Source organism: Amblyomma maculatum, chromosome 8 (genome assembly GCF_055883805.1).
Source record: "Amblyomma maculatum isolate TAMU_Amacu chromosome 8, ASM5588380v1, whole genome shotgun sequence".
Taxonomy (NCBI): domain Eukaryota; kingdom Metazoa; phylum Arthropoda; class Arachnida; order Ixodida; family Ixodidae; genus Amblyomma; species Amblyomma maculatum.
This window is the reverse complement of record NC_139351.1, coordinates 105,187,941-105,206,422: the sequence shown is the minus strand read 5'-3', so window position 1 is coordinate 105,206,422 and position 18,482 is coordinate 105,187,941. Positions and strand designations below refer to the sequence as shown.

Here is an 18,482-nt window from a genome sequence, read left to right as displayed (position 1 = left end):
ATATCGATAACATCCACACATACGTGGCATCACGCTCGTCGAATCTCTGCGGCATTCCCCTTCTTGAGCGAGCGTGAGGTCGCCCTTCGAGATAGCGCGGGCGTTGTACCGGAAACAAAATATTCTGCAGACTCCACAGATTAGGGCTTCGAGAGAGAAAGCTCATGGAAGCGAGAGTGGCGGACGGGTGAGCAGGAGGGTGAGCGATGGCATGGGGGAAAGTGAGACGTCCTTGGTGGCTTTCTTTAGTTATTGTTGTCAGAGGCTTGATCAAGTGTCACGGGGATCGAGGGAAACAGCGCTGAGTGAGGAAGCCGCTCGTACATAACCTCTATTATCGTTTTCTATTGTCTCGCCAAAACATGAGAGTGAGAGAGAGAAAAAGAGTAGTTAACAAGCACCCTACTTCCTTCTTACTCTCCCCTCTCTTCCCCACGTGACTTTTGCTCTCAACGCATCGCCCTTTCCCCCACACCGAGCAGCCGTCAGTCGGCGGTGCTTAGCAAGTACGGAATCGAAACGCCATGGCTGCGTCCACGACGTCCTCGCTGCTGGCTCCATGCGTGGTGGTGAGTTGAACGCCTCTCGCTTCCCTAGCTCTAAAAATCGATTAGAATTCACTCACTCTACTGTTCATCTCGCTGCGATGCATTCGATAGTTCAACGAAAGTATCTTGGTATTATGCTGCTGCCTTTTATTTCCAGGCGGATAGATTCTACATACAATGAATCTCACTTTTGCCAGCATACTATTTGCTTTCGCCAATGCTCCCAAATATAAGCGTTCAGTAATGTTGTGAAAAATGTCCAACTATTTCTCTCGCGGCTAGCTTGAAATGTCAAAGCTACTGTTTCAGGTGTGCCATTTCGCGATACTGCAACGTGGTTTGTAACGTGTTACGAAAGAGTATACGTTATGCGTCAATGGTTTCGTTTTCAAAACGTATCAGTGTTTCTTACACTGTTTTTCAACCTGTTTCATTTCTTTCTGCGTCTGCATCCTCACTTACAAATCTACAATATGTATTCCACCTCTTTCATATACCATTAATACTCTCGTAGTTCTGGTGAGTTTGACTGGTGCCAGAAAGCGGGAAGGTGAGGGAGGGGTACGGGGGGAGATTAGATGCTGAAAACGCAGATATAGTGGAGTTATAACAGCTGCGTGGTTGAAATTTTAATAGCTGCTCTGTTGTTGAGAATTTCACAAAACGAGACAAAATCTCATTTGTTCAGGCGAAAGTCGTGCATGAAAACGAGGGAAACAAACATAATCATTACTTTCTACAGGATCCGAGGAATATCTCGGCCTCTAGTGAAATGGAAATATTGGGGGCAAACATTTAGGATCCGTCTTCAATGATATGGCGTGACAGCTCGCTTCCAGACACTCTTTACGGGTACTCGCTACTCGCTTAAAGAACAAACAAAAATTACAAATCCTTTAAAATATGCTTCTCTTATCTCTCACCCACTAATTAGATCACAATAGCTCTTTGAGCCAGTTGGTTCATGGTTCAATTGTTTTTATTTTCGCTCCTCCTCTCAATGGTCACATGATCTGCGTTTGGCTTATATTGTGCTTGGTTTTCCTGAGAATAAACAGTTGGCAGTTAGCGCTCGTGCTGTCGTTTTATGTTTCTTTGACCCGTTTCTTTTTTTTGCAATGGTCTTTTTATGTACCGGTAATTAACATACAGTCGCAGCCTACTACATTAAGTGAAAGACAACCCGGCGTAATTATAAACGAAGCTGCATGAATTTGGGATCCAAGGGACCTGGAGGGAACCGCAGTACCAGTCAGTGCACGGCCAAGTTAACTAACATTAACCCGGATCATGACAGTGTTTATGTCCCACAACGCCGACGTCGGATTGCCTGGAGAATGAAGCCCTTAAAACTATCGCGTTCATAAACACATAGGAACAACTATATTCAGCAGTAACCTAAGCGTTGTCGTGCTGCTACAAAAGAGAAACTAACCATCTTTTCTTAGCAAGGGGCTCTCCATATATCCATTAAAGCATGACCTGTGCTTTGAAAGTACATCTACCGCTCAAGTTCCTTAGTGTGCTGCAATCGTATTAGCTATAACGTATACAACGATATATGACTTGGTACTGCAGCGTAAAGTTACATTTTGATCGCAGTTAAGTAATCAACAGAGATCAAGAGTTACAATTACTCCAGTGTAATTACACTCTAGATAAGCTGTTCGACCTAATGCTACGGCATGAAGTTCAATCTTAAGCCAGAACTACCCAGTTAACGATCAATTAAACCTAAAGTTACACCACTGAAGCTATAATCGAAAATCTCACAAACGATATACAACGATGTTTCACCGTAAAATTCAATTTATCACAATTTTGTCATAATGAGCTAATAACTAAATAATTACGACGCGTAATTAGTAACATTCCTGTTGCTCTGGCTTGGCTCGAAGGTTAGATATTGCTGCTTAGTTGAAAGTAAAAAAAAATGCAGTACGCCGATGCTCCGCTTTTACATTTAGTAGAGCTTCCTCTAAAAGCAAGACGCCCGACTACAGTGCCGGAGTACCCGGGTTCGATCCCGACCGCGGCGGCTGTGTTTCGATGGAGGCGAAATGAAGAGGCGGCCGTGTGCTGTGCGATGTCAGCGCACGTTAAAGATCCCCAGGTGGTCCAAATTACTCCGTAGCCCTCCACTACGGCTCCTCTTTCTCTCTTTCCACTTTTTCTCCCACCTTCCTCCCCTCCCCTATGACACGGTTCAGGTATACAGGAACAAGTGTGGTAGATTACTTCCTGCGGACCGATTAAATATATTTGGGGTCCCATACAGGGCCTTTGTTCACATAAGATTGTTTCCGAACAAGTGGGTAGCTTGGTGTAGTCGCAATATTATAAGACAGTATTGATTTAACCGGACAGTGTAAGAGTACCGATAGTGAATTGTAGTGCTGCACTCTTTCCTTCTTTACTCGCAGGCTGTAGTGTTGCTCTTCGCATATCTGACCACTGCTGGCCGGCTCGATGGAGGCAAGTATTTTTCTCATGCTCTAATATAAGCGCAGTGGAATGGAAACTTTGCCCTTCCGTACCCGTACGATGCTACACACAAAAATGATTCTTACAGATATCAAGAAAATAAAATGTGGTTATGATAAGCCCTGGTTAAGATAAGTTAGGTGGCCGGATGAGGTTAAGACGTTGGCAGGGGTCAAGTGGATGCAGCTAGCACAGAACCGGATTAATTGGAGAAATATGGGAGAGGCCTTCGCCCTGCTCTGGGTATAGTCAGGATGATGATGATGATGATGATGATGATGATGATGATGATGATGATGATGATGATGATGATGATGATGATGATGATGGTGGTGGTGGTGGTGGTGGTGGTGGTGGTGGTGGTGGTTGTGGTGGTGGTGGCGGCGGTGGTGGTGGTGGTGATAAGCCCAGCCTAAGTTGCAAATTAAATTTCAGTGAGAGAAACTTGCTTACTTTTTGTATTCGGCACATGACCATCTGTACATATGCCACTAAAGATGCTGCGCTTACTAGTGGCTTCAATATGACACCATGGTGTACAGAAAGCCACATGTTCTTCGTTCGCTTTGTAAGAAAACAAAGAAAGTTGCAGAAAGCTGTGAAGAGCTAAAACCACACCTCTGAGTATAAGTGGGAAGGATATGTGCAGCATATGTTCCTGTAAAGCGCCTGTATCAAGTCAACGAGCACCGCATCCTTTAGAAAAGCTTTTAGGCTTATTTTGCAACTACGTAAAGGCCCGAAGAATACTAGTACGGGCACCTAACTTTCTTTCGAATGTCGAAAAAGCTCTTTTCATGTCATTCTTCTTTTTTTTTTACATTAATCTTCCTCCGTGAATGGACCAGGATCTTTTTTTAGAGTAGTGGACAAACAATACATTAATGTAGTGTTTAATTGCAAAGTTTTGCTTCTTATTTGTATAGTGGAGCTCTTGTTACACATTTCAAGCTCTAGATCTCTCTCAGGTGATGATAGCCATTGCCCTCCTCATTTATGACCATTTGGTCTTTAGCGAAGCCTGGAACTGCAGCGTAAGAAAAAGGAGCAATTCAGGCAACCTGCTTTCTTGTAGTCAAGACGATATATTAATAATAATACTGCTTCCAAGACAATGCGTTTCGTCACGTTATTTGAAATTTTAATTTATATCTATCATGCTAGCACGGTGTGATAATGTGATTGAAAAGAGGCATCGGTGCAGCTATATTTGCCAAACTGCTCCTCATAGACATGTTTCATATGCTTAAATATGCAGCTCTCGCATCCAAACATCCAGAAAGTTGATGTTCTTAAATGGTGGGCAGTGGCATCAGCCACGATTTGCGTTTGCGAGTCGTAAGGGGCAGCTGTGATTTGTGACCAAAGAGCAGCCTGACAATACCGACGTAGCAGTACGACAGCTCGTGAAAAGCTTAGCATGTGGGTTGCTTTCAAGAATGATGGTAATAGTAGCAGTTTATTTAACAGTAAAAAAGTGCCTCTGTCTGTGCAACTAGTATATAATAGGCATTTCAAGAATATTATCGTTCAGAAAGGTAGGTCACAAGCTTACGTTGACACCAAGCGGTAGTCGAGTGCATGACAAGTTTCGCCTCAGTGGCGAGGAGTCACTGAATGATTTAGCTGTTTGCGAATCGCTTTTGACCAAAAAGTTCGCACAACCTCGCGACTTGGCACTGTCCCCTTTAAAATGACTTGCGCACCAGCCCTCAAAGCACCTCTGTCTCGGTGTTTTTTTTTTGTTTTTTTTTTTGCAAACATACTGCAGATACTGTACTCGGAGAGTACAGAAGACTTTTATAAATATTTTTTTAAACCCCAATTGTGTTTCCTCAGCGTTTATTCGCTCAGCAGACATAAATGAACTAAATAACAAAGGTGCATTCCTCTTTCATGTCCTCGTCATGTCGCTCTCTTTTACGCGATAAGTAATGGTATCGGTTTCCTTAATCAGTTTCCGCAGGCGATGGATTCGACAAGCCCCACGAGTCGGCTCCGACACAAGGTCCTCCCGTGTCAGACCAGCAAGCAGCTGTCGAGGGCCTTCTGAGAAGGCTCGTGCCCCAGTGGCAAACACAGATCTCGCTCCGCGTCTTCGAGGGAGCCAAGGTGCAGCGAGAGGACATGTTCGTGGTGCGTACACGGTGAATCCTCTAACGATGCACAACTAGGAGTCAACTCACTTCCTGCTTGAAAGCACAGGGAACCTCTGCAGAGGACATTAGTGCAGCTCTTGGAATAAAACTTGTCCCCGGTACTGGCTACGGTGAAAGTTTCAATGTCAGAGTCAGGGCGCTTCGACAAAAAGCTTCATGTTACCTCTTCTATTTAACCCTACCGCGATGGCACAGTGGTTAGGGAGCTCAGCTATTAAACCCAAGGATGCGGGACCGGAAAACGCGGCGGCCTTTTTTCGATGAAACTGAAAGGTATAAAGCACCCGTGTGTTGTGCAATGTCAGCGAAAGTTGCAATACACCTGATGGTCTAAATTTCTGGACCTCTCTACTATGGCACCTCTTATAGCTTGAGTCCTTTTGGGATGTCAAACTCTAAAAACCAAAACATCTCCTATTGAACATAATACGATAATGTACACGATACTTAGAAGAAAAAGTTCCTCGGATTTGGGACACTTCAGTCACGATAGATATCAATTGTGACTTGTAACTGTTTAAAAAAAAAGAGGGAAAATCGTCTTGGTGTCCTTTTTTTATCCTTTCGGTCATGCAGGTAGAAACATTCAACAACACGGTGTCCATAACGGGATCCAGTGGTGTCGCTGTGGCCACAGGCTTGTACTATTACCTGAAAAAGTTCTGCAACGTCCACGTCTCTTGGTCGGGCACACAGACAAAGACCGCGACGGGCAAGCCGCCGCTGGTTCCGGAACCAATCGTGATTAAGCTGAATGACAGGTAGGCGCCAAACAGTGGCGAACCTTCTAAAATCTTTTTCGTGCTTGATAGCTTGATTACAAAATGGCCCGTTAGACATCGTGTCGTAGAGGTGTTCCCAGCCGTTACACGTATATCTGCATGTCCCTGCTTGCTAATTAAGCCACCTGTGTTCACCATTCCCAAATTGGTACTTATCGTCCACACACTGAACAAGTAGCCGCTCTGGTGCATTTCTAACTGGAAAGCCTGTAGCGCGTAACGTAAGACCACTCATCGCAAAATGTGCATCGACTTTAAGAAAGCCCAGCAATGCAGAAGGGGAAAGGAAATGTGAATTATGCCTGCAAATCTCACTGTTAATTATCTCCTGCAGGGAGCTTTTGCGGCGAGGCGAGTAGTGTGCACGAACTATGTGGCCGTATACTTTGCAGTATTTGAGGGAAAACAAACCAAAGAGAAGACCAGTGCATTAGTTGAGCAGCTTTAAGCTGTGTTTGTGGTTCCCCATGCTTAAACCTAAAAGAAATTAACAAAATTTAGTTCAAGAAGCCTCTAGCTACGTAAGTTGCCGTTTTTATTACTGAAGTACTGGCGACGATTCAATGGCGCTCTAGTATCATAGCTTTCCACGCACAAAGAATTTACAGGGAACGGCGCATGAGTGCATGTCACGTGCTTTAACATATGTTACAGATAACTGCAATTGAGCAGACGTTAGGAAGTTGTTTAGTTTCTTATAGTGTACTTGCAATGCTGATATCCATTGAGATTCTGCTTAAGCGGGAACGGCGTTCGAGTGAGCAGTGAGCATTGGCAAATTGTCTATGGCCTGTGAGAAACTTCGGGCATCCCCTACAGTTACGTCTCGTGACTATTTTCTGCTGGAAACGAGAGAGGCATTATAACCGCTGTGCGTATCAAGGCTCTCCTCAAGCTCTTGCTCAAACGCATTAAAAACAATGGTGACACAATAGTGTTTCACTCTAGAGCACAGGTCTCCAATATTGATCGAAAGTGGGCGGGAACCTAGATTTGCCATAATAACGAGAGCCACATAATAAATAAAATGTGAATACAATAACTTATATAGAAATGATTGAAGAAATGAAAGAAGCATGTTTTGTTCACGTTATAATAATTAAAGTTAGAGGCAAAACGAAAAGCCACTCGGGCAGAACTTTTTGCTGGGCTAGTTGATATATGTTTAAGGAATAAAGTAGAGGCAAAAAAGAGGCACTCTTAATTGCAAAATGAGTAAGATGATCAAGCAGAAAATTTTGCTGTCTAGTTGGTACAAGTTTAATAAATAAAGCAGAGCCAGAAAAGAGAGACTCTCAATTGTGAGATCAGTATGATGACGCAAACTGCCCATTTTATTTTCTTCTCGCCCTTTACACCTTTTGTCATAAATCGCATTTTTATCTAAGTTATCGTGTTTTGCTTTTTCACCTCATACATGACTAAATCGCTTTCAAGTCCCTCCGCACTATGTAACGTTTATTGCCTTTGGTTAGCAGTGCCACACCATGCCTATATATTGGGTGTACTTCAATCATTAAAAAATTAGTTTTCAGCAAGCGCTTATCCTTGTCCTTAGTTTCTTGACTTCGTCTGTGTTGACGCTTCTTTTTTTTTTTTTTCTTAAAAAAAAAATCTCTATCTCGATACCAGCCCAACTTAGCGGTTTAGCCTTCCTGCGCTGGCAATTGGCGCAGTTAGCATTTCGGTGGCATTAGGTCGTAGTACTCATATTGCCAAGATTACCTCGGAAGGAGACTGCAGCCATGAAATTAGGAGACGCCTGCTTCTGGGAAAGAGAGCAATGGTTAGCCTTGACCGCCTAGTAAAGAGCAGAGACATTAGTCTGCCAACCAAGATCCGTATAACCCGTGCTATGGTCTTTCCAGTTGTGATGTATGGATGCGAGAGTTGGACTGTGAAAAAGGCTGACCGCCGAAGAATTGACGCGTTTGAATTGTGGTGCTGGCGAAGACTCTTAAGAGTTCCTTGGACTGCCAGAAGATCAAATCAGTCGATATTGTCGACCATAAACCCTGACTGCTCATTGGAGGGTCAAATTCTAAAGTTAAAGCTCAGCTACTTTGGTCATCTGATGAGAAGAGAGGAGTCGCTGGAGAAAGATTTGATGTTGGGAAAGGTTGAGGGTCGCCGGAGAAGGGGTAGGCAGCGAACGCGATGGTTAGATGGCATTCTCGAGGCATTGCAGATGAAGCTATGTGATGTTAAGAAGATAGTGAGAGACCGGAAAGCGTGGCGTGACATGGTCCATAGGGTCACGAAGAGTCGGACACGACTGAACGCCTGAACTGAACTGAACTCATATTGCTACGTATAAATTGGCCTCTCTATTTACAAAAATTTCCTTGCGAAACTGATAGACCGGATAGCTGGTTTGTTGAAAAGAAATGATAAACACGTGTGCAAACTAGATTAACAATGGACATTCGAACAGGGTGTTATTTACGCGGCTTTCTCGAGGTTGCAGTCGTTTTGCCAAACGAGCGATAGGTGGCGCAAGAGAAAACTTCCGTTTAGGGGCCTTACTTCCGGTAGCCTTATTCAGTTCCCACCTATGAAATTACCGGGAACTCAGGAGTACGGTTTGCCGCTTACTGGAATATTTAGCAGGACCACATACGAATGCTTAAAGCCTCTAATGGGCGTCGTATTGACGCTGGTGATCTGCATTTGAAATCAACCGCCTGTATTGAAATTGCGTTGTTATACGTCTGCTTCTTTCAGGTAAGCTCCTCACGGTACCAGAGGCGAGCCAAGATAATAGAGAGTTTTAGCTTGCCGTGACCGGCGATTGCATCATTGATAATTTCATTCGCAGTGCCTGGTGTCATCGACGGTACCGGAACCATGGAAGAATGCAAACATTATCCTCATTCACAAGAAAGGGGACTCTAAGGACCTTAAAAATTACAGACCAATCAGCTTACTGTCTGTTACGTATAAGGTATTTACTAAGGTAATCGCTAATAGAATCAGGACAACCTTAGACTGCAATCAAGCAAAGGATCAAGCAGGGATTCGGAAACGGTACTCTACTATCGATCACATCCATACCATCAATCAGGTGATAGAAAAATGCTCGGAATATAACCAGCCCTTATACATAGCATTCATTGATTACGAAAAAGCATTTGACTCAGTAGAAACCTCGGCGGTGATGCAGGCATTGCGAAATCAGGGGGTAGACGAGCCTAACGTGAAAGTGCTGGAAGATATATATAGTGGCTGCACAGCAACCATAGTTCTACATAAAGAAAGCCACAAAATTCCCATAAAGAAAAGTGTTAGGCAAGGAGACACAATCTCTCCAGTACTATTCACAGCTTGTTTAGAGGAAGTATTCAGAGACTTGGAATGGGAGCAGTTAGGGATAAGGGTAGATGGAGAATACCTCAGTAATTTGCGATTTGCTGATGACATTGTCTTGCTAAGCAACTCGGGGGATGAACTGCAAATAGTGATTGATGACCTAGACAGGAAAAGTAGAAAGGTAGGCTTGAAAATCAATATGCAGAAGACTAAGGTAATGTTCAACAGCCTCGGGAAGGAACAGCAGTTTACATTAGGTAGCGAAATACTGGAAGTAGTAGGCGAATATGTCTACTTAGGACAGGTAGTAACCGCAGATCCGGACCATGAAAAGGAAATAACAAGAACAATAAGATTACGATGGAGCGCATTTGGCAAGCACTCGCAGATTATGACTAGCAGCTTACCGGTATCGCTCAAGAGGAAAGTATACAACAGTTGCATCTTGCCTGTACTCACCTATGGGGCTGAAACGTGGAGGCTAACCAGTTCTACTTAAGTTGAGGACAACCCAGAGGGCTATGGAACGAAAAATGGTAGGGGTAACATTAAAAGATAGAAAGCGTGCAGAGTGGGTCAGAGAAATAACTCAAGTTACCGACATTCTAGTAGAAATTAAGACGAAGAAATGGACATGGGCAGGACATGTAGTGCGAAGAGAGGATAACCGATGGTCGCTGAGGGTAACAAAATGGGTTCCAAGGGAAGGAAAGCGTAGCAGGGGGCGGCAGAAAATTAGGTGGACGAATAAGATTAAGAAGTTCGCAGGGGTCAAGTGGATGCAGCTAGCACAGAACCGGGTTAAGTGGAGGAATATGGGAGAGGCCTTCGCCCTGCAGTGGGTATAATCAGGCTGATGACGATGATGATGATGATCGGCGATCCGCTATAGTGATCCGCCACCGCGCATTTCACTGCGCATGCCCAGATCAATTTGATGCCGATAGATGGCGCCACATACTGGATGTCGGTACACAGACCTGCCGCGTCGGGACCAATGAGCTTGAGCGCCCCGCCCACGCGCGGTAGAGAGTCACGATGGCGAATCGCGGATCACGGTAAGCTAAATCTCTCTAATTTCTGGAAGTAAAGAAACAGATGTGCACTTTGCGATATAGCTGGCCTACTGCAGAGATCCTAATGTCTCCATTTTCTGTGACCACAAAAATCCTCTGTGCGTCAGAATTTGGACGCACCAAATCAGACAATTACAGTATTTTCGCTTGATTTTAACCCTTCGTGTTCGATTTGTAAAAAATGCACGTAGGCCACAAAACGCTCAGCAGGGCTGAGCATGTTACCCTTCGGCATTTTTCACGCTGTGAACTCTATATGAACAATTATCGGACTATGCATTTCATCATTTCATTTCATATCATTACTCCACAATGCACCTTACAATGCATTTATTGGTCGCATTTTATCTCCCCTTCTATTCTTTTAATCTCCTCACGATTCTTTTTCAATCTTTTCCTCCCCAATTCCCCTTCCTACACAGAGTAGCATGTCAGCGAAATTTAAACGCCGGCTAAAATCTCAGTTATTCATTAAAAAGTCTCTTTCTCTCTCTCTCTCTCTCCCTCTAAGCATAATTAGGAAAATGGTATAATTTTTCGGGGTGCAGTCGGTCGTACCTTCAGGCCAGGACTCCGTAGGCTGAAGCCGCTGCCCGAGCTCTCATAACCAATTACTTTTAGGCCGCGTGATCGGAGATAGACAGGGCCATTTGCCGGCACCTGCAAAGAGGCAGAGTAAAACGGAGGAATAAACTTTAAGGCGCCTTCAAACAGGTATACTCTTATCTGTCCTTCAATATCATAAAACACTACGATCTTAAAATGATGGGCGATCCTCCATGCGGCGAGACCGGTGATATCTTCCACATGATATAGACCTGTACCTAAATTCCTCACATCGCTCCTTCCTCTTCCCTTTTCCCGAGAGGCATGGGAGACTGCCCTCTCAATTGGTCTTCGCTTGAGTCTCGACGGGCTCTAGTCAAACAGGAGTGAAACGGAGCCTCGTCATGCAGTGTCCCGGACTGGAGGCGCCGACCATGTAGCCGGGCCACTCTGTGGCTCCCAAACTTTAATAAGCGTTTTCACCACCAGCGCCACCAACTCCAAATCAGCCCGCATTGGGTTTTCTTTGCGGGATATCGCTTGGATTTCTTGGCAAGCCCGCATACCATACGGTTATTTATATAAATTTGTTAACAATACTGTGAACCTTTCTCAGGCTCTGGTAAAGGCCTTCATTCCGGCATCAAAACATGCATTCAGCTGAAAAAGAATCTGAGCTCGTCGCATGAATTCTAGCGGGGTGTGGGATGAGCATGCACGTATACAACTGCTATTGCTCCCAGTTCTTGAGGGTGGCAGCACGAATAACATCTGACGGCTCGCCAGAAATTCCTCTGGATATCCCACGCATCTCCCACGTTCGTCGGCTGGAACTCACGGAGCTCGAGTTTGCAGTCGCAGGTGCGAACTGCGTGAATGATCATTACCAATTCAAGAACAATCTTTTTTGGTCTTGATCATTTATAAGAACCACGACGGGATTCGCGGGCGAAACAAGGCCTCGTGCTTGTGGTGCGCCAAGGGTTGAACTCCACTTGGGGCTCGCGCCCCTTCGGAATGCGTGTGGAGACCACGGGCCGGAATTTGAGCCCCCCGGCACCGATTACAAAAGATATAGCCCCGGTTAGAATAGTACAGGGGCACGCTTTGGTTTCTTTCACCGCTTTGAAATGTTGCAGTGGTAAACTTTAGCAGGTTAATGCGCCAGTGGGATTCGCCAGTATATGTATAGTGTCTATTAATTTCCCTGGTTAAGGCGCGAGAAAGGTTTGATTTCCCAAGTGTGTTCCTTGCGATTAGTGCTGTGAGTGTGCGTACACTTATTAATGGATTGCATCATTGATAATTTTAACCATCAAGCAGTTTTTGTGCTGTCCTCCTGGCAGGTTTCGTTACTACGAGAATGTATGCACGGCTAGCTACTCCATGGTGTGGTGGAACTGGACGCGCTGGGAGCAGGAGATCGACTGGATGGCCATGAACGGAATCAACCTACCGCTGGCGTTCACAGGCCAGGAAGCAATATGGAGAAGGGTGAGAGGGGCGATCCGGTACAGCGACGACAGCTTTGTATTTTCAAATTTGAAAAAACGTTAGCAGTGGTTAAAAGTGGTTAAACCGAGTTTGGTGAGAGATAGTCATGTTCTGCTTGGTTTTGCTAATATCGCGTGTTCAGCTTACGTCGTCGCAAGCCTATCACGTGATCTTTAACGTTATCGCAAATCAATCACCTTTCAAGGTCAAATGTCATTAGTTATAGTGAAGTCATCAGTTACCTTTATGATAATGCACTAGCTTACTGTAGTACAGCGCACTACGCGAGACTTTTCGATCGATGGCCAAGACCCATTTCAAACTTGTTTAAGAGTATAGACACTTAAATTTTGGGTTCGCGTTTTATCCATTGTAATGATGCATAAGACATTGCTGTACGCTGATCAGCATGCGATATTCGTCTACATACGCTGAATAATCTGTAATCGAGTTTATTTTCTCATCAGTTTCGGTTTTGGTTTCAGCTGCCGAGTAATGGCTGTGACGTCAATGTCAAGTCTAGGTCACGTGATAAATGAAAAGGTCAGTGGTATAATCGTTCCTGTCTCAAGAATAAGAATTGCCACAAATGAAAAGCCAGTGATTATATCGCTGTCTTCTTTTTTTTTTTTCATGCTGCATGTGACCTAGATTTGATTGTAACGTCACAGTCATCGCTCGGATGCTGAAACAGAAACTGATAAGAAAAGAAAAATCAATGCTGCTCGTTAATTGTATCGTGCCTATCTCATTTGGTGTCAGATTTGTGTTAAATTGACCTCGCTGGTAAATAGTAATAAAATTCAATTATAAGTTATTTAGCAGCCATAGGCAAAGACCACGCGGTCATCCATATAAAATAATCTCTTAAGAATCACTAACAAGAGCAAAAATGTCACCAAATATTTGTGTCTATACTTCTTTAAAGTCACTAGGACGGAACCGAGTGGTAGCCGGGTTTCTACCTGGAGGGAAAAAGCTGCTGCTCTACGATATTAATTGTGCTGCTGCAGAACCTGCTAGAGGAGAACTGTGGTTACCGCGGCATTTCCGTCCGCACATCTGTTGGTGAAAGCGGGTAGATACTGATGAAATGTACACAACTGCTGATCGGGCATTTCCCGCGGACATTATGCAACATTTATTTCCAGTCATTTCATTGCGCGTATTATACGTTTATAACAACGCAATGCTTCCTAATAATTCCTGTTTGAGATCCGTCCAAAAACCCGTAACTCACATTTCAGTATTACGCATGCACACAGCGGGCTTCTGCCAACGAAGTGTATGTTTGCTTTCCAAACTGTTCACTGTAAGTGAAACTGTTTGATTCGTCAATAAAAGCTTCAGAAAGCAACAAAGAATAGCGTGCGTTTGAGAGTTAATAGAGAGATTTAGCACACCGTGATCCGCGATCCGCTACCGTGATCCACCACCGCGCGTTCCATTGCGCATGCCCAGATCACTTTCATGCCGATAGATGGCGCCACATACTTGATGTCAGCACATTGACCTGGCGCATCGGAACCAATCAGCTTGTGCGCCCCGCCCACGAGCGGTAGAGTGTCACGGTGGCGGATCGCGGATCACGGTATGCTAAATCTCTCTAATAAGAATGCGGGAAACCCTTTATCGAAAGCTCCATCCCTACTGCATATGCGAAGACCCTAGTGCCACGGCGCGTTGTGTGCTGCTACCCCACCTACCACAATTTCAAGGGCTGATCCGGGAAATCCACATTTCGTTCATGCAGTTGCAAAGTGTCGTGCTGAAACATTCGTTGAAACAAGTTCAATCTGGGAGTAAATTGCGAGATGGTTATTATTCCACCGTACAGAAAAAAAAAATGAAAGCACGCATGAACGCAGTTAATACATTTGTTTTAAATGACTGCACTGAATAATGCGTGGGACAAGCTTCCCTGTGTCCGCTGTGGAAATGTTTTATGCACCGGAAACAAGGCCACCGCCCGAGTCTCTTGCTATTGTAGCGTACGTACCTTATCTCTAGTAAGGCGTGCATGATCCATTGTGATGTCTCGTAAACAAAACTATAGGTAAGCGCGCTGCACGGCTTTGCCCGAAGAGGCGGTTTCTCTTCGGAGTGAATTCGGTTGTTTGTTTTGTGCTGCTGTCAGTGGGATTGTGACTTCATCATAGATGCCCGCGCTTTATCCTCGTTTTCCCTGTCCATCGCCTCGTCTCTAGGGTGCCTCGATGTAAGCACCCTCCTCTGGAAAGATGTCTGCCGCATGCGGCGAAAACCCGCTGCTCTTGCCTTTCCATTTTTCCTTTTCCAGTGGCGATTATTACGGCGCCCCCTGCGACGAGAACTTGCGCATGCGCTTTGCGGACAGCCTCTCCCGCTTCGAAATCACGTCACGTCAACTCCCTTTGCGGATATAGGGATATAGCTGGTGTCATTTCTTGATGACCCCCCGTAAATAAAGGCACAAAGGCTACAGTTGGTAAGCAAGCGATGCCACAGGCATCTTTCTAGAGGAGGCGATGCTTTGCCTTATTGTTAGAAAAAGTATGCCTTAATAGGTTGTCTGTTGTGTTTTTAGCTGCCCCGTTGCATACAGCCTGGCCGCTGCACCGGTGAGCTCATTGGTGTACGATTAGCACAACTCTGCCCTGACAGGTTACTAGTACTCTCCACCTATCCCCTGTAACGCATAAAAGTAGTCCTTCATATAAACACACCAGTAAAAATTATTTTTGGTTGGAATTCCACATTCCTGAATTCCTTGGAGAAGAGGTATAATTTTTCAAGACCCGGGTCCGTATTCCAGGTTCGCTTCGATTTCAGGAGTGTCGTCATTTCCCTGACCTCGAGTCGTCTGATTGGTAGAAACGCCGGAAGCGGAGTTGATAATAACATCTGGTTCCTGTGTGTCCATAATCAGATGACTGAGGTCAGGGAGATAACGACACTTCTGAAAACGAAGCGAGCTCGGAATACGGAGCCTAGACAGTATCCACAGCCGTACACGACACCATAGAGTAACATAACCGACAAGAGAAGACACTTCGGCCCTTCCGCGGCCGAGCTCGGCAGTCCACGCCTCTACCCTATGGAGTTGCGCATACAAAATTAAGTTTTCGTTCCATGACGAGGGAGGGAAAATTGACTATCCGGAGGTAGTAAATAACCAAATAGAGCTCATTTGGTTGCTGCGCTACAAAATTAAGTTTTCATTCCATGACGGGGGAGGAAAAATTGACTATTCGGAGGTAGTAATAACCAACTAGAGCTTATTTGGTTGCTGGTAACGTGCCCTGTCGCCGCCAAATTGTGTTTAGCGTTATCTGGCCGACTAATTAGTTAGTATTAGTGAAGAAAGAAGCGGCGGCGTGGCTCCGGTGGCAGCCGAACTTCCAATTTTCAGTAATTTTGCAAAAGGTAGAAGGCGGCGCAGCACAAGCGCCTGCTTAAAATTGCGCACCGCGTGCAGAAATACTAAACTAAAAGTTCAGTTGTAGCCTCCGAGAGTTGATGCTGTGTTTAGATGGCCATCGCTAAGACCGGTGAGCTTGGCCGCCTCTGGTAGGTGCGCTAACAGAAAAAGTCAGCCGCAGTGGGCCCATGGGAGTGTTCCCTCTTGTGGGTTATGTTAATCTATGCCGGCACGCCCAAGACTTGATGCGGTTGATGGGAAAGAGTTAAGAATATTATTTCGTGTGTGTGTCTCTTGCAGACTTTCTTCAAACTTGGAGTGACGCAGGCTGACGTGGATGGATTCTTTTCTGGTCCAGCTTTCCTGGCTTGGTACGTTGCCAACATGAGCCCTTCTCGAAAGTGTGACGGCCCATGTTATTCAGCGGCGCCGAACTGAATACATGTTTCAAAATATAGAACTCTGCGTAAACTGTGCGCATAAAGACGTGGCAAACGAGATCGCTGGCGTGCGTCGTATACATTGCCCTTTCGTAAATAGACGTGAGCAGTCTTGTAAGGAGAGCCCAAGCAATGCACTGCCTGAAAAGAATACTGAGACCTCAATCAGTTTATTGCCATCGTGCTCTAAATAAGCTTCCTAATGATACAGGACTTGATGCTGGGGCAAAAGGTTCAGTTGTTAACAACAATTTAGTGATTAAGGTAAATGATTGAGACCTACAGTTACTCCAATTCAATTACTCGACATGAAGTATTCAACGATATAACGTTTGTAGCTAGTATAATCTGCACAAGCTGCACTGCCACTGTGGATGGATTCTGTACACACATTCCGTACATTGCATGCACGAGATAGGTAATTTAAGCAATAAAATCGGAAATTTTGAGCCAGGTTCTGGGTTTCAGAGGCAACACTCGTGATCGTAGGCAGACTTATGTACTTGGAAGGGACAAAAGCACTGTGTCCTTAAAAGAGCTATGCAATAAGGTCATGCTTTTCTTTTTCCTCTACAGTTACGTCTGTTCATTCGGTGTCTTCCGATTTTTCAGGCAGAGAATGGGCAACCTCCGGGGCTTCGGTGGCCCTCTCCCGGAGTCATGGCACGTACAGCAGGTCGCTCTGCAGCACCGCATACTGAAGCGAATGCGCGAATTCGGCATGACCCCCGTGCTGCCAGCTTTCGCCGGACACGTTCCTCGAGCTGTGGAAAAGTATAGAAGCTCACTGCCTTTCCTATGCTTGTCCTGCCTTGACGTGCTCGCCACTGTGTATTCTCTGGTTGGTGTCTTATCTTTCCTTGCCCTGTCTTTACTTGATCCACACTGCCCGTTCAGGCGGTGGGTTTACTTCGAGGAAACAATGCATTTCCGTTGCCATCCGCTTTCCTGTGTGCTTGACGCCCAGCAGCTGCCCTATATTAAGCACTCATTCCGTACAAACTGTTCATAGGTATAAGATCGTTCGTCCAGTTTTTTCTTTATGCTACATTGTTAAAGGCCCCGCTCACCAAAGATCCGGTGTCGGCGTCGACGTTGTGAGCGAAAAATCATGAGCACAGCGCTGGTAGCTGGCAGCTGACATGGCCGAGCACTAACTTGATGTAGGGCTTCCTGACAAGGTTTGCAGGATCGGCCACCTCAGAACACTCCATTCATATAGGAGGTCAGAATCAGCCTGCCAGGACCCGTGCAATCACGTTATCTCAGGCCACGCAGGCACGCTTGTACGGCTTGATTAAAGCGGGGCTTTATATTTGGGGCGCTGCAGCCTCCACTACCGCACCCTTAAAGACAGAGCTTAATTATTACCCATGTATTTTTTTTTTTTTGCGACGCCCCTCGGCAGCTAGAGAAACTGTTGCGGTAAGTTATCTGGACCGTCTCATGGCGCAGTAATAACTGCAGTACCAATCGACGAGCGTATACAGCGCTCTTCGAAAAATCTCGCTGCCGAATACAAATTATTGCTTTACTGGCAAGGAAAAGCTGACTGAACAATATGTTGTAATAAGAGAATGATTATACAGTGACATCCAGCTAATCGCAGCCATACAACTGCAGTGGAAAGGAAACAGGCGATGGTCCCGAGTTCGAACCCCAGATCAGGACGAATTTGAAGTGTGTCTCACGTTTGGCGATTTCTGTCGCTTTGTCCGGGGCTCCAAATTTCACTGTCCGAAGCAGTGTTCACCAGGGTGGTGGGCCACCTTAGCAATCCAAGATGGCGTCCATCTTATAGTACGAGGTTCGGAATGGTGCTAAAGGGTTCGTTGGGTTAATGCACACAAAACTGCTAGTCGAGTCGAGCTTTAAAATTTGTGACTTAATCGTACCGACGACCTCTGGTCGTTGCTACCGTAACGGGATGTAACTGAAAATATGAGTGAAGCGGGTTCTGTGGGAGAGCATTCACGTATAACTATGCTTATATAATTCACTCGCCGCGGTAGCTCATGGTTGAGAGCTCTCGACTGCTGAACTCAGAGACGTGGGTTCGATTCACACCGCGACGGCCGCTTTTCCATGAAGCCGAAAAGTAAGGCGCCCGCGTAGTGTGCAATACCAATACACGTTACACAGCCCCAAGTGGTCGAAATTTTCAGAGCCCCTCAGTCCAGAGCAAAAAGTCCGTAAATATTACTCAAGAATCCTCCAATTAGAAGAAACAACATCTCTGTTCTA

At 45.3% G+C, this 18,482-nt stretch overlaps 1 protein-coding gene across 1 annotated transcript in view; it reads left to right on the top strand.

Annotated features, from left to right (window-relative positions):
- Positions 1–441: 441 nt before the first annotated feature.
- The window catches only part of Naglu (N-acetyl-alpha-glucosaminidase), a 56,117-nt gene continuing 38,076 nt past the window's right edge, over positions 442–18,482 (top strand). Inside the window, exons 1-7 of the mRNA XM_084577113.1 lie at positions 442–569; positions 2,972–3,023; positions 4,990–5,168; positions 5,768–5,952; positions 12,251–12,398; positions 16,099–16,169; positions 16,851–17,012. Of these exons, the coding sequence (XP_084433239.1) occupies positions 525–569; positions 2,972–3,023; positions 4,990–5,168; positions 5,768–5,952; positions 12,251–12,398; positions 16,099–16,169; positions 16,851–17,012 (842 nt within the window). The 5' untranslated portion in view covers positions 442–524. The remainder of the gene's footprint in view (positions 570–2,971; positions 3,024–4,989; positions 5,169–5,767; positions 5,953–12,250; positions 12,399–16,098; positions 16,170–16,850; positions 17,013–18,482) is intronic.